The sequence below is a fragment of the Juglans regia genome, chromosome 14 (assembly GCF_001411555.2).
Source record: "Juglans regia cultivar Chandler chromosome 14, Walnut 2.0, whole genome shotgun sequence".
Classification (NCBI taxonomy): Eukaryota; Viridiplantae; Streptophyta; class Magnoliopsida; order Fagales; family Juglandaceae; genus Juglans; species Juglans regia.
Window position 1 is genome coordinate 5500755 of NC_049914.1, and position 12966 is coordinate 5513720.

The window sequence follows — 12966 nt, forward strand, 5'->3', positions numbered from 1 at the left end:
GATCTATCGCCAGGATTAATGTATTTATTACTTAAATGCAGATTATCGATAGGTTTAAGATGAAATATTAGATTAGAAGTGTAGACCAAGTGGGAGAATGTTGACCGTTTCTCACAGAGGCCGTTCGTGAGAACGAGTCTCTCGCTTCCTTAAGTTTAGGAGTCCTTGAAGTGGTCCACCACTTTGACTTATTCATCACGTTCATAACTGATCCCATGAAAAATTGAGCACGTGGGACACGTAGCACAGAAACTTGATGGAGGCTTCGGCTATAAATACTGTGTTTGGTCCCCAGACTCACTCACTCAATTCCCTTCAATCTTACACCATCTAAATAGAGTGGAGTAGAGTTTGGAAGTGGCAAACACCAGTGAGAAACGTAGCAAACCAGTGAAGAGCATCAATGGCTGGAGGTACTGTTCTTGACATTAAAACCTATTGATTATTGTTTCTAAAGTATTATTCCACATTATAGAATCGTTTTTAGTCTAATAGAACATACACATAATCAGAAGCCAAAATCATAAAGAAAATTTTCCCAGTTCGAATTTTAAGGGTTCTAGTAACCATAGAACCATTTTTTTCCCCCGAAATGTTTTCTATCTAGGGGTGATGGTTGGAATGACTCCGCTAACAAGGTTGCTGCCAGATGCATCTGTTGACATTGATACTAATGGATTCTCCATTGAAGAGGATGATGGTAAAGTGTCAAGCTTTACAGCATCTGTGACCATGGGCATGGGATATGACATTTTGATGTAGCCGGGCATCAAAAGCCATATACTTTCAAGTTCTCGGACCACCTCTGCCATTGAAGGTCGTGCAACTGTTTCATCTTGGCAACACTTCATAGCCAAACTAAAAAACTTCATTACATAATCAGAAGGATAAGAACCCATTCCCTCATCAACGACCGAAAAGATCATTCCAGATTTATATGCAATCGTAACCTGAAATGGGCAAGAATAATTATAAATTACAAGAGACTGTTATAAATGAAAACATGGTTGTTATAAATTTCAGCCAGTTTATGCATCTAAATGAAAAAATGGGGGGAAAAAAATAGAAACATTGTGAGAAAGTGATGATCCTAAATATGGCAAAAAGTAATCTTAAATGCTAGTATACTGGCAACATGCCAAGAAGTTCTGATTTTCGCTTGACTTAATGGGGTGCCTTGTGTTTGCTAAGTACGCTTTTATTTGAATCTAATGGCCATGAGATCATGAATGGACTGTTTCCATTACTTTATACGCTCCAGAAGTAAAACTAGGTATAAATTACATTTCTGTATATCACTTTAGAATAGCATTGGGTCCCCAATGAAGTGAAGGCAAACAGGTCTATAAGGTTATACCTCTCTGACGATGTTTTTGCCACGTGAAATTGGCTGCATCCCAGTCAGGAGTTCTAGAAATACAACACCAAGACTATAAACATCACTTTTGTCCGTCAGTTGACGAGTTAAGAAGTACTCTGGATCTAGGTAACCCTGCAAAGTTAATACAATGAGAGAATAAACTAATATACATCAGTTGCATTTTTCAACTGACATTAAGTCTGTTTCATAAAGGTTGAGATCCATTTAAAGAAAGTACAAATTGTTGAATGAACACTTAGTGAATTTATAATCACAGAAGGAAAATGTCGACTATAAGAGTCTTACTGGTGTCCCCTTCACAACTGTGGATACATGAGCAGGCATGGTCCCTTCGATATCTGGAACAGGGGCAAGTCGCGAAAGTCCAAAATCGGCAACTTTTGCGGTATACTTAGAGTCCAATAATATGTTGGAGGCCTTGATATCTCGGTGAAATATTGGAGGATCAGCTTCCGTATGTAGGTAAAGGATGCCCTTAGCTGATCCCAGTGCAATTCTCAGTCTCATGGCAAAACTTAGAGGTTCTTTACACTTGGCTGTTTTAGTAAATAAATCAACCACCATTAGAACGTAGTGTAGAATTTCAAAAATAAGACTGTTCCATTTAGTTCAAAAAGAAAGAAAGATAGATAGAGTGGGAGAGGGGGGAGGAAGTGTACTACTACAAATTATATTTTACAATGTTCCACTTGCACCCCCGGGGTATGTAATGAAAAACACCTCAAAAAAGAAAGCAATAGTCAAATAAAGGGAAAAGTTGAAGGATGAATTGAAGGTGTACCAGAAAGGCAATCCCTTAGAGTACCATTTGACATAAACTCATAGACCAACATCTGCATGCGCAACAATACTTGCATGAAGCTTTTCCCAATACAAATATCAACACATTCAGCAACAGATAACAAGAAAAACCAGTCCTTCACAAAATCAAACAATTTCTTTTGGAGGAACCTTCATCATAAATTTGACATTTGAGTTTTTTATGCATCTTTTAGAATCAAATAATCCAATAGTCATGAAGAACCAAGCATATCTTTTTACAGGATCAACAAAAAAAATGCATCTCATATGTAACGTCTCTAGATTGAGCTTGATTTATTTTATTGCTCACCATAATTCAAAAAGCTACATGCAATGTTTTACAATTTTTTTAGCTTTCACGAACACTTTGTTTAGTTGCATTATTTCCTAAGTTAATTGGAATCATTTCCTCATAAACACAGAAGAAAAATTGATGGATAATCCAATCTGCTTATTTTTCGTTTCATAAATAATCAAGATAAGAAAAAAACACCTGTTCAAATTCTTCATCACAATATCCAATCAACGACACAAGGTTCCGATGATGTAACCTTGACAACAATTCTATCTCTGTTAAGAACTCCTTTTCACCCTGTAAGGATCCCTCTTGTGCACGCTTTATGGCCACGACTGTACCGTCTGCCAGAATGCCTTTATATACCTTTCCATACCCACCTTCACCAACCTGAGTGGAGCTGTTGAAATTGTTTGTAGCCATAGCCAATTCTCCATAAGTGAAAGCCTTCAGACCATCAATTTTCAGGGAGGCATGAGATGCTGCATATTAAATACAGGTTCAATGTAAAAAATGAAAAGGCACCGTGATAGATGCTGCATATAAAGATGTCATGGCCATTTGTTTTGAAATAATTGATATCATTACGCATCAATCTTTCCATCACACTTCCAAGTTCTGAATATTTTGAGTGGATGTCTAAATACAGGCACAATCCCAATATACACAACTGGACAAAGTGAGTTTTTTCAGATGGGTCTACTTTTTTCCAAAGGGCATCCCTAGGCTTGCAAAAATCATTTTCCTAAAATCATAAGTAGCATCACAATTAGGATGGATGCTCAATGGGTCTGAACTAGCCAGGAGCCCACTTGTAGGGCCTGAAGATATACAGCCAACCTTTGTTTGATCGTTGGCATTTTGAGCTTGTTTTGGATATTGTAGGCCGTTTGCTCAAGTCAGCCCAAACTAGCCTAGCCTATGTATTTATACTAGCCGTGAACCTGTGTGATACACAAAAATTGCTAAATTTATCAAACAACAAAAAAATTAAATGTAACTAAAACTTAGCATACTTTGAGTCACTATATAATAAATAAAATATTTTAAAAAAAAGTACCAATGTTAGCACATTGATGTCCAAAATTTGGTTGAGTTTCTTGATCTTCTCTTCCCTTACTCTCCTTTATTCTATGCTAGGTGATGAGAAACCTTAAAAAAATTGTTTGAAGGAAGAGAAGGACCACAAGCTCTTTATAGTGTTAAAAAAACTATGGCAATACAAAATAATAATTTATAGTTACCTGCTGGAGTAGCTAAAAGAATCGAGAAAATTTTCAGGAATTTCTTATGGCATGGTATTGGGGAGGAAAGAAAATTTCACTTGGTGAGCTGGAATAAAGTTTGTGTCCCAGTGTCATGTGGGGGTTTGGGCATTAGGAATTTAAAGCGTTTCAATAAGGCTCTTCTTGGGAAGTGGCCTTGGAGGTACAACAAAGAGAGTAATGCATTATGGAGGCTGATTGTGGATGTCAAATATGGAAGGATGTGGGGGAATTGGTGTACCAAAGAAGTTAAAGGGGCGTTTGGAGTGAGTTTATGGCAGTCCATTCGGTTGGAATGGGGGGGTTTTGTCAATAACATTAATTTCAAAGTGGGGAAAGGGACTAATATTTTTTTCTGGTATGATGTATGGTGTGGGGATTCAGCTCTCAAATCTATTTATCCTAATCTCTTTAGGATAGCTAGAAACAATGGGGCTGCAGTGGCTGAATCGTATCAGATCTCTAATAATCTTCTGCACTAGAATGTGGATTTTAATAGAGGATTACAGGAATGGTAAGTGTGTGAAGCTGCTGATTTCTTTGCAAAGTTATATGATATGAAGATTGATCAGAATGGGGAGGATAGGCTGCTGTAGATACATGATTATAATTCCAGATTTTCAGTGAGATCTTACTACAAGGTGTTAAATAGTCATGGTGACTCAGCATACCCCTGGAAATGTATCTGGAATACAAAGGTCCCTAGTAAAGTTGCACTCTTCTGTTGGTTGGTGTCACTTGAGAAAATTTTAACTGTAGAAAATTTGAGGAAAAGAGGATTATTTGTAATTGATTGGTGTTCTATGTGTAAAAAAGATGGTGAATCTGTTAATCATCTTTTTCTCCATTGTGAGTTTGTGACAGCCTTTTGGAATGAGATTTGCAAGGGTTGGCATTGTTTGGGTTATGCCATTGCGAGTGGTGGATTTTTTGGCTAGTTGGCATGGTTCAGTGGGTTGTGGAGGCAGTGCAGAATTTTGGAGGATGAATCCCTTGTGTTTGTTTTGGTGTTTATGGTTAGAGAGAAATGGGAGGTGTTTCGATGATCGCGAACGTACTATGGGGGAATTTAGGGATTTTTTCTTTAGCTCTTTTAAGTTTTTGGGTGAAGAACCTTGTAAGGGATGAGAATACTTGTAATGTTTTGTTTTTCTTTAGCTTGTATTTAGGTATAATCACTTGTATACTTCCTGTGTGTTTGGCTATGCCTATTTACTTGGAATAAAATTTCTTATTACCTATAAAAAAAAAATACTTTATAGGCTCTTTAACTTCCTTGAAAATTTAATAAATTTTATCACCCTTGGTTACAAAACTAAAAAGGCATGAGTTGTAAAAACAGAAAAACGTGTTATGAAAAACTACAAGCCTCTAAAATGAAAATTACTACTCTAATTAGATATATTATTTTTTATTTAATAACTTTAGTCTTTAATTTTATATATTATTTAATTTCATTTAATGACATATATAATGGGAATGGCTGATATGGCTAAACGGAAGGAAAGATCCCTCAAGAGAACTGAAAGGTTTTTTTGGGGGAATGGACAAGAATTGAAGGATCCTTTTTAGGTAAATAAAATAAAGTTAGCAAATTATAACTTCTTGCAAACCTTTAAACTTTAAAATTGTTTTAAGATTAAATGTATAAATAAAAAAATTTATGAGGGAAATGTGTTGATGTGGCTCAACCAGCTTTGAAATTTATATATATTATAAATAGGTATGAATTATCAGCATGTTCAAATCATACATACCACACACACAGGTTGCAACTTACTCGTCAGTTGTTATGATAGTTAAGGCCAATTAGAGATGGTTAAGGCGAATATGCAACAAAGTATTATGGTATAGGGCAGGCGGAGGCCTTTGTGTATCAGCCTGGCTTGATTGACAGGCCTAATCATGTTTAGAAACAAAAGGCACAATGAAAACTCATGTCTACCTGAGCATCTTAACATCATTAACATAAGATACTCACAACGACGTCTTCTTGAAACAGCACGGTAGTTCCTTGTATGCACTTTCAGCATCAAAAGAGAAACAAGAACAGACAAAGTAACTGCACCAGCAATGGTCCCCAACACTATGCCAACCAATGCACCTTTGCTTAAAGCAAACCTTGGAGAGGGGGAATTGTCTGTGGCATTAATGAAAACTATGAGGGGGAATTGTCTGTGGCATTAGTAAAAAAATAAACAAAAAACAAACCAAGACTATACAATATCCACTTCCTATTCGAGGACATAAAAGAAGGTAAGAAATGACCCAAACATATTTTCATCTATGTGGGGAGTCAAGTCGTGAGTGGCACATGGTGTGAATTTGGAGCTTCCTGTTCGGTCAAAATATAGAACTGTCACCCTCGAGCCCTTTGGGCCCCACACCCTTGTATTTTTTTTTTTCAAAATTTCGATAAAATGGTCAAGATCTATTATGTTGGAGCTCTTAACAGGTGTGAGTTAATGTTAAAGTAGCATTTCTATTCTGATGGGAAAGGGAGGGGGGGTTACAAGAACACAACTTCTGGCAAATCAAAGTTTATATTGAACTAATCATTGCAGCTATTCATATATGTGCTGGATCACAGTGGTACAACTGTATATGCGGTGCAACTGTATATGCTATACCACTTAGCATAGCGTCACTATGGTGAAAGCATTGAACTGAGTAGGCCAAGCCTATCTACATCAAAATTTGGCAGCAAAACAAAATGTTACCCAAGGTTAACTGCCAATCATAGACACAATCCACATGTTACTCAAAGGGACAAATATAGTCAAGAATTATGCAAACACAGAAACACATATGCACACACAAGAATAATGCCACATGGCGAAGGGTTTGAAGGTAAAGGTCAAATGAATTAGAAAAAATAGATTTGCATGTTGAGGTCAAATTAGTAAGACAACACATTTTTGCATTATTCACCTGGTAAAAAACATTAGTTCCAACTTCAACAAAGTTCTCTCACAAAATATGTAAGACAAGAGTTTAGAGACGTACCATATTCAAGAGTGAAGTTCAGAACTTCATAAGGTCCAAATTCATCAGGATTAGAAATTTCCCATGAGGCGAAAGTATCCCTGATTCGCTGTTTCTCACTCATATTGAAGGAACTAGGACCTTTTATATTAGCATCATATACAGGAAAAAGCTTCAAGTACATTCTCAATCGAGGTCCTTCACATATAAACGAATCAATATGAAGCTGATAATTAAATAACTGAAGAGTAGGTGCCAGAAATTTCTCAAATGTATCTCTGTAAGGGTGAAAATCGCTGAATCCAGGACTTTTCAACCGATATCCAATAAGTAGAGGAGCAGCACAGAAACAGGGTGCAGGAGATGTAGGGGAATATAAATATTCATAAGGAGGTGGGCATGTTTGAGGTAGACAAACAGAAGTGTTTGTATTTGGCAATCTCTGATTGTTATCGTTGTTCTTACTTTCAGATCCACAGAACTGGACTAGGCTGATATTCGAGCATACGGGATTCCCTTGAAGCCTGAATGTTAACAATAAAAACTAAAAAGTAGTGATATGATCATAATGCTGTGTCTCTTACACCTCAAGACCGCAATTAAAAAGAGCACACTCTCAACCTTTAAACAAATAGTTGTTATTTGAAGATATTTCATTACACATGACGTTCTATATGAAACAAATCAGGAAGCAAGCATAGAAACAAACCTGACAGTGACATTCAGAGGTAGAGTAGTACTGCCTGTAATACTTGAAAGCTTATTATTCTTCAACTCCCTGGAATATCAAAGAGCCGCAAGAAATAGCTTAGAAGATCCTGTATGAGATCCTTCCAAAACTCATAAAAGTCAAAACTAATGCAGACACACAATCTACTCTCCCATAAAATAAAATAAAAATCACTTTCGACCAAGGGAAATAGTGACATTGTCATTCAGGTCTTACACAATTAGGGTTTCCATTTTGTTCAAAGTCCTACTTTGCCAAATGGTCGATGGAATAGAGCCACTCAATAAATTGTTGGAAAGTGACCTGCCATGGGGAAAAGTAAACCAGATAAACTCAATTTATTTTGCTGCCAGTTAAATTTACAGGCTGATAGTAAAAACTAAGTTAAAATGTAAAGTTAAGATAGAAATGAAACAATATACAATATCATTAAACCACAGAACTGAACACAAAAGGAAGACAGAGAAAGTGATGACCACTCACAGTCTTTGCATTTTAGGAAGACCTGAAAAGCTGGCAGGAACTGTTCCAGTAATATTGTTGTTGGATAAATAGCTGATCAAATTGTTCATATTAAACTTTCAGAAGTCAGCAAAACAATAGTGAAAATTCTTTTTTAAAAACTGAAAGACACATCTAGAGATATTTTATAATAAATGAAACTTGATCGCAAACACAAAAAAAAAAAATGTAGATGATATCATTCAGAAGATGGAGAATCTTACATTGTCGTGATATTCTCAGAAAATCTACCTGGAGGTATGGATCCATTTAGCTGATTTGAACTGAGGTCCCTGAAATTTATTTAAAAATAAGATATAAATAGCGTAAAACTAGCAAGCAGAGTTGTTTTTAACAAAGTAGAGAGATTTTATTCAGCCTGGTGCATTTATATGTTTGTTTGTTTTACTTGGAGCTCGTGCTTGATCATCTCAAGAGGAATTGAAAAGGAAACAAAGTAAATCCACTTACAGATAGTAAAGGTTTGGTATTTGGCTAAAATCAGGAATTGGTCCTTGCAAGTTGCAATTCCTAAGGCTCCTGCCAAAGCCAACCAAAATACAAATATTTTCAATTTTGACATGGATGTGAACGCACATGCTTATTGGTTGCCATCTTTCAAGCCTGTAAAGCTTCTATGAACATGAGTGCTATGTGATAGCTGATAAAGAAAACATGACTTCTTTAAAACTCGAGAATAGTACATCAGGTGATGAAATATCAAATAGTAAAGGATAAACCATAAACATTCCTGATTGATCAGGATACCACTTGACTTGATGTTTGATAAACCGCAATGAAATGCATTCATACTACCTAAGATGTCCAGAGAAACATGCCTAAGTTGAGTAGTATTCCCATTTCTATTCTTTTAGATTGATGTTAGAATAGTTTCTATATCGTTCCTGAAACCTATGGCTATCCTACGTCATTATTATGTTGTTGGCGTTTTCCACTATTTTTGTTTTGCATTTTGGGGAAAAAATATTATCCAATCATTTGGGCCAAAAAAAGTGTTAAAATAAATATACACTTTCAGCCTCACACCTTAAGGCTACCACCTTGCACTGCCTTTGCCTCTTAAAACCATGTTAAAAACAAAGCATTAAAACGTGTACTTACAACTTCAGCAATTTAGACATGTTGCTGTATGAAGCTGGAATTGTAGTGCCATCAAAGTGGTTATTATCAAGCTGACTGCGAATCAAAGAATTGGAAGCAATAAGAAACTTGAAAAAAGAGTACCTAATAAAATAACATTGTAGGAAAATGGAAAATTTAGAAATCATAATCATGTTTGAGTTGAGAAGCAAAAGAAAAGGAAAACAAATTTATATGTTTTATGTAAGGACACTTATGTGATAAACATAAAATTTATTTAGGTTCAAGGATAGTAAAAACCATACAGTATCGTTAAACTTGGCATTTCAGAGAACTCTGGTGGCAGATGCCCTGATAAGTTGTTATTATCAAGAAGCCTGTAGGTTCAGAGCTGAAGATGGTCATTGATCTCATGGATGAAACTGACAGATAACTAATTATGAAAGACAAGAAGAAGACCAATTACCAACTTACAAGTGAACAAGCCTCAGTAATCTGGATAGTTCAGGCGGGATTTGCCCACTTATTGAATTATTGTTCATGTGACTGCTCACAAGGAAGAAAACAAAAAAAGGAAGCCAAAAGGATGGAAAAAAGAGAAGGGTTAGTAATTGTAGAACCGATTGTAAACAATATAGCATCAAAAATTCACTTACAAGTGCTTTGCTTTGTTCAGATTTGAAAATGATATGGGTATTGATCCAGATATGTGATTCTCGTCAATCTGCATTCTGTTCAAGTTTGGAAGATAACCAAGCTCTTCAGGTAAGGAACCTGTTAATTGGTTTCCATTCAGAAGCCTGTAAACACAAATCCATTAGACATGAAACCAAAGAAAAAGCAAATGCACCGCGGCTCTGCAATATCAGAGTATTAAGACTTCAGAACAGGGCCAACTAAGGCGAACTAGTTCAGACACAAGGACTATCTCCTATAATATTTTGAATCAAAGCTTTAAAATGCATGGAATAGTAGCATATCTGCGTTATGGCCGATACGCACATGATCAACAACAACAAGAAGTATTATCCAATCCAAAAGACAAAAGCTCATTAACTTACAAGAGTTCCAAAGACGTAATATATCCTATCTCCTTTGGTATACTCCCACTTATGTTGTTCCACATGAAGTCCCTTTAACATTGTGGATAGATATAAATATATCAGTAAAATAAGCAAACCAAATGCCGAAGCAGGTTGGAGGATAACAATATTCCAGTTTATTGAGTGAAAGAAGTATCCAAAATCCTTAATTCCGATAAGGACTTTCGTAGCAAAAACAAAACAGGTTTCAGAAATGCTTTGCCTTACAATATTGTCATGTTTGATAAACGGCCAAGCTCTGGCGATAAACTTCCTGATAGATTCATATCTAGGAGTATTCTGCAGACAAGAGGCACAACGGAGAATTATTAAAGCACTAATACAACTTCTTCAATGGAAATGCTTACAGGCAATTAATAACCAAGTTTTATCAAAGCTTGTAAATTATTTTTGAATTTTTTACTACAAATTTTGTTTGATGCTAGACATGAGATATTGCTTGGTTCTGTAGGAAATAAATTATAAAACAAATGTGTCATTTATCTGAACACATGAAAGACTCTGAAAGGATCGTGAAGTTCAAAATCATTAGTCGTGTTGGTGGTCTTGTCAAGCAAAATCCAGAAAGATGTGGCTAATAGATCCAATCAGAATGAAATGAATGCAGCCATCATTTATTTAGCCAAAAAAAAAAAAAAAAACAGAATATAGCCATCATTTTCTTTGATCTTAAACAGACTACAGAACAAAGGAAGTTTGTTCCCAGCACTGAATAAAATGAGCAGATGTAGAAATGGAGTAATATACGTCTCATCATACATGGGGAAAAAGAAATTAAAAAACAGAAGTACTATTCTACTTGAAAGGAAATATGAAAGAATATTCAGATTGGTAATGTTCCCTGATAGAAAAAAATTTAACAAATAAAAATCACGAAAGATTAAAATCATACAATTGCTGGACATGGAGATATCCATCATCAAAGGTCGTATTAAAGCACACAATCCCTGTCCAATTTGATGTACATGGATCCCCTCGATTCCAATTATTTAGATGATTTTCTGGATCTATCAAACTTCTCTTGACGGCCTGCAATGCTCTTACTGCACGATAATACACATGTTAACCATCATTTCATCAACACTGTAAGCAGGCCCAAGTTGAGCATATACACTCAAAAAAATAACTAAAGTCCAAATTACACTAAAAAAACACATTTGTCAAAACGAATCTCACCCGATTCTAATACTATTATTGTGAATCTACTACAAAATCAGTTGCTACAGGATTCATGAATAAATAAAACGGCCCATCCATCCGCAGGGTGAAACCTCTAAACACTTTTTTTAATGGAGAGAACTAGAGCAAAATAACCTTCTAGGGGGTCGGTAATGGCCCTAATGGGATCCTGTGCTCTGATGAGTAGTGAAGACCAACACAACCATGCAAAAACAAACAATCCATGCGTCCAAGCTCTTGACTGATACATCCCAATAACGCAAAGAACACCAGAACCCTCAAATTTCTGTGAGTACCCAGCACTGGAAATTGTTGTAGTATCCAAGTGTCTGGGGGAAAAAAAAAGAAGAGAAATCCTTCGTGCAAGTACACTGAATACCTGGAAATCTATTAGAATGATGGGAGTTCAACTACAATGTTATCCATCTATATATGGTTGCAATATCATCAAAGCTACTAATTAAATCTATCTCTTCTCACCGTCAATTTAACAAGTATCAACCTGGGGCCCGGGGGACGAGAGCTAAAAAGAAAGTTTGAAATTTCATACCAAGAGCACGGTGGTAACTTTCTGAGCCCGACGTAGATCAAGGATGTCATTTTTTCTCAGACAGTGAGCTTGGAGAAGATGACTTTTCTGAGAAGCTGATGGGACGTGAAAGGGGGAGCTTTTAACTTTTAATGCAGTCTGTCATTTACTTCTCGTTGATGGCAACCATAATACACGCAGAGCAAAAGATATTAGTAAGTTGATAGCCAACCACACGAACCAAAAACAAAAGAAAGACAATTTTTGTGCTTAAAACTGACGAAAGTCCGACCAATCAAACTTGACAAAAACATAAGAAAAACACGAGATAATGTCTGGCGTGTCGGGGTGGCTTCACAACTTGAAAAGGCTGTAACTCGGTGGCGGACTGCGGAGTAGAGTAAGCAACGCTGAACAGCTCAAAGGAGACAGCAAGATACTTTCAGGAGAAGAAGTTAAAAAAAAAAATTAAAAACCTTCTTGCGTTTCCATAAAAACTGAGCCAAAATCATCTCGTTTTTTCAAAATCCAGAAACTTTCATGCTCCAAAATGAGGATATAAATATACATATATATTAAAAATAATAAAAAATTCTGATCGCAAAACTTAAAATTTTTTTGGAAATAATAGACACATGAACATCAACGTCATGTTAATTATAATATTTTATTCTATTTTTGTCGTTTCATTTCAAAACCAAAATTTGATTCCAAGTTAGGATATGGCAATCAAAATGAGTGACTCATACTTTGATATCTTTTTTTAATTCTTCTGCAGACCACCCGTCATATATTTGATTGAAATTTGAATTGAAAGGTAATATATTCCGTTTGAACGGATATGATACCATTCAATGAATTTAAGATAGTTCCAACGTAGTTATATTATTCAAACATATTTGATACGTTTGGTTTGGATCGATACAAAATTAAAAAGAGATGAAACAGGATAGTTTAAATATTCTATTTTTGTCCTTTCATTTCAAAAGCAAAATTTGACTTTAAGTTAAGATATGACGGTCGAAATGAATGATTCAACTGAATATTCTCCTTTTATCTCACGAGAAACACATAAACTTTAGTTTCATAACTTGAT

The 12966-nt window shown here is 35.7% G+C and overlaps 1 protein-coding gene across 4 annotated transcripts; it reads right to left on the bottom strand.

Moving 5' to 3' along the window:
- Positions 1-404: 404 nt before the first annotated feature.
- On the bottom strand, positions 405-12388 carry LOC108986655 (probable LRR receptor-like serine/threonine-protein kinase At1g06840). Of its 4 annotated transcripts, none has more exons than XM_035685185.1 (20): positions 11892-12388; positions 11055-11205; positions 10370-10441; positions 10121-10192; positions 9716-9859; positions 9534-9605; positions 9365-9436; positions 9081-9155; positions 8430-8498; positions 8183-8251; positions 7941-8012; positions 7674-7760; positions 7437-7505; positions 6749-7251; positions 5724-5882; positions 2676-2959; positions 2163-2214; positions 1667-1917; positions 1358-1492; positions 405-950 (listed from the first exon to the last, which is right to left on the bottom strand). In XM_035685185.1, the coding sequence occupies exons 3-20, from the start codon at positions 10426-10428 to the stop codon at positions 600-602; spliced, it is 2595 nt and encodes an 864-aa protein (XP_035541078.1). In that variant the 5' UTR covers positions 10429-10441; positions 11055-11205; positions 11892-12388; the 3' UTR covers positions 405-599. The 4 variants fall into 4 exon arrangements, with proteins under 4 accessions (XP_035541078.1, XP_035541079.1, XP_035541077.1 ...); XM_035685186.1 differs by lacking the exon at positions 11892-12388 and adding an exon at positions 11822-11838; XM_035685184.1 differs by lacking the exon at positions 11892-12388 and adding an exon at positions 11477-11808.
- Between the last annotated feature and the right edge of the window lie 578 nt (positions 12389-12966).

Bases quoted from the DNA above. Each gene is read 5' to 3' on its own strand.
- LOC108986655 (XM_035685184.1), bottom strand. From the start codon at position 11,591: ATGTATCAGTCAAGAGCTTGGACGCATGGATTGTTTGTTTTTGCATGG. The intron at 11,206-11,476 runs GTTATTTTGCTC...ATTATCGTGCAG, and splicing joins CATTACCGACCCCCTAGAAG to TAAGAGCATTGCAGGCCGTC. The intron at 7,761-7,940 runs GTGAGTGGTCAT...TCCCCATGGCAG, and splicing joins CTTCCTAAAATGCAAAGACT to GTCACTTTCCAACAATTTAT.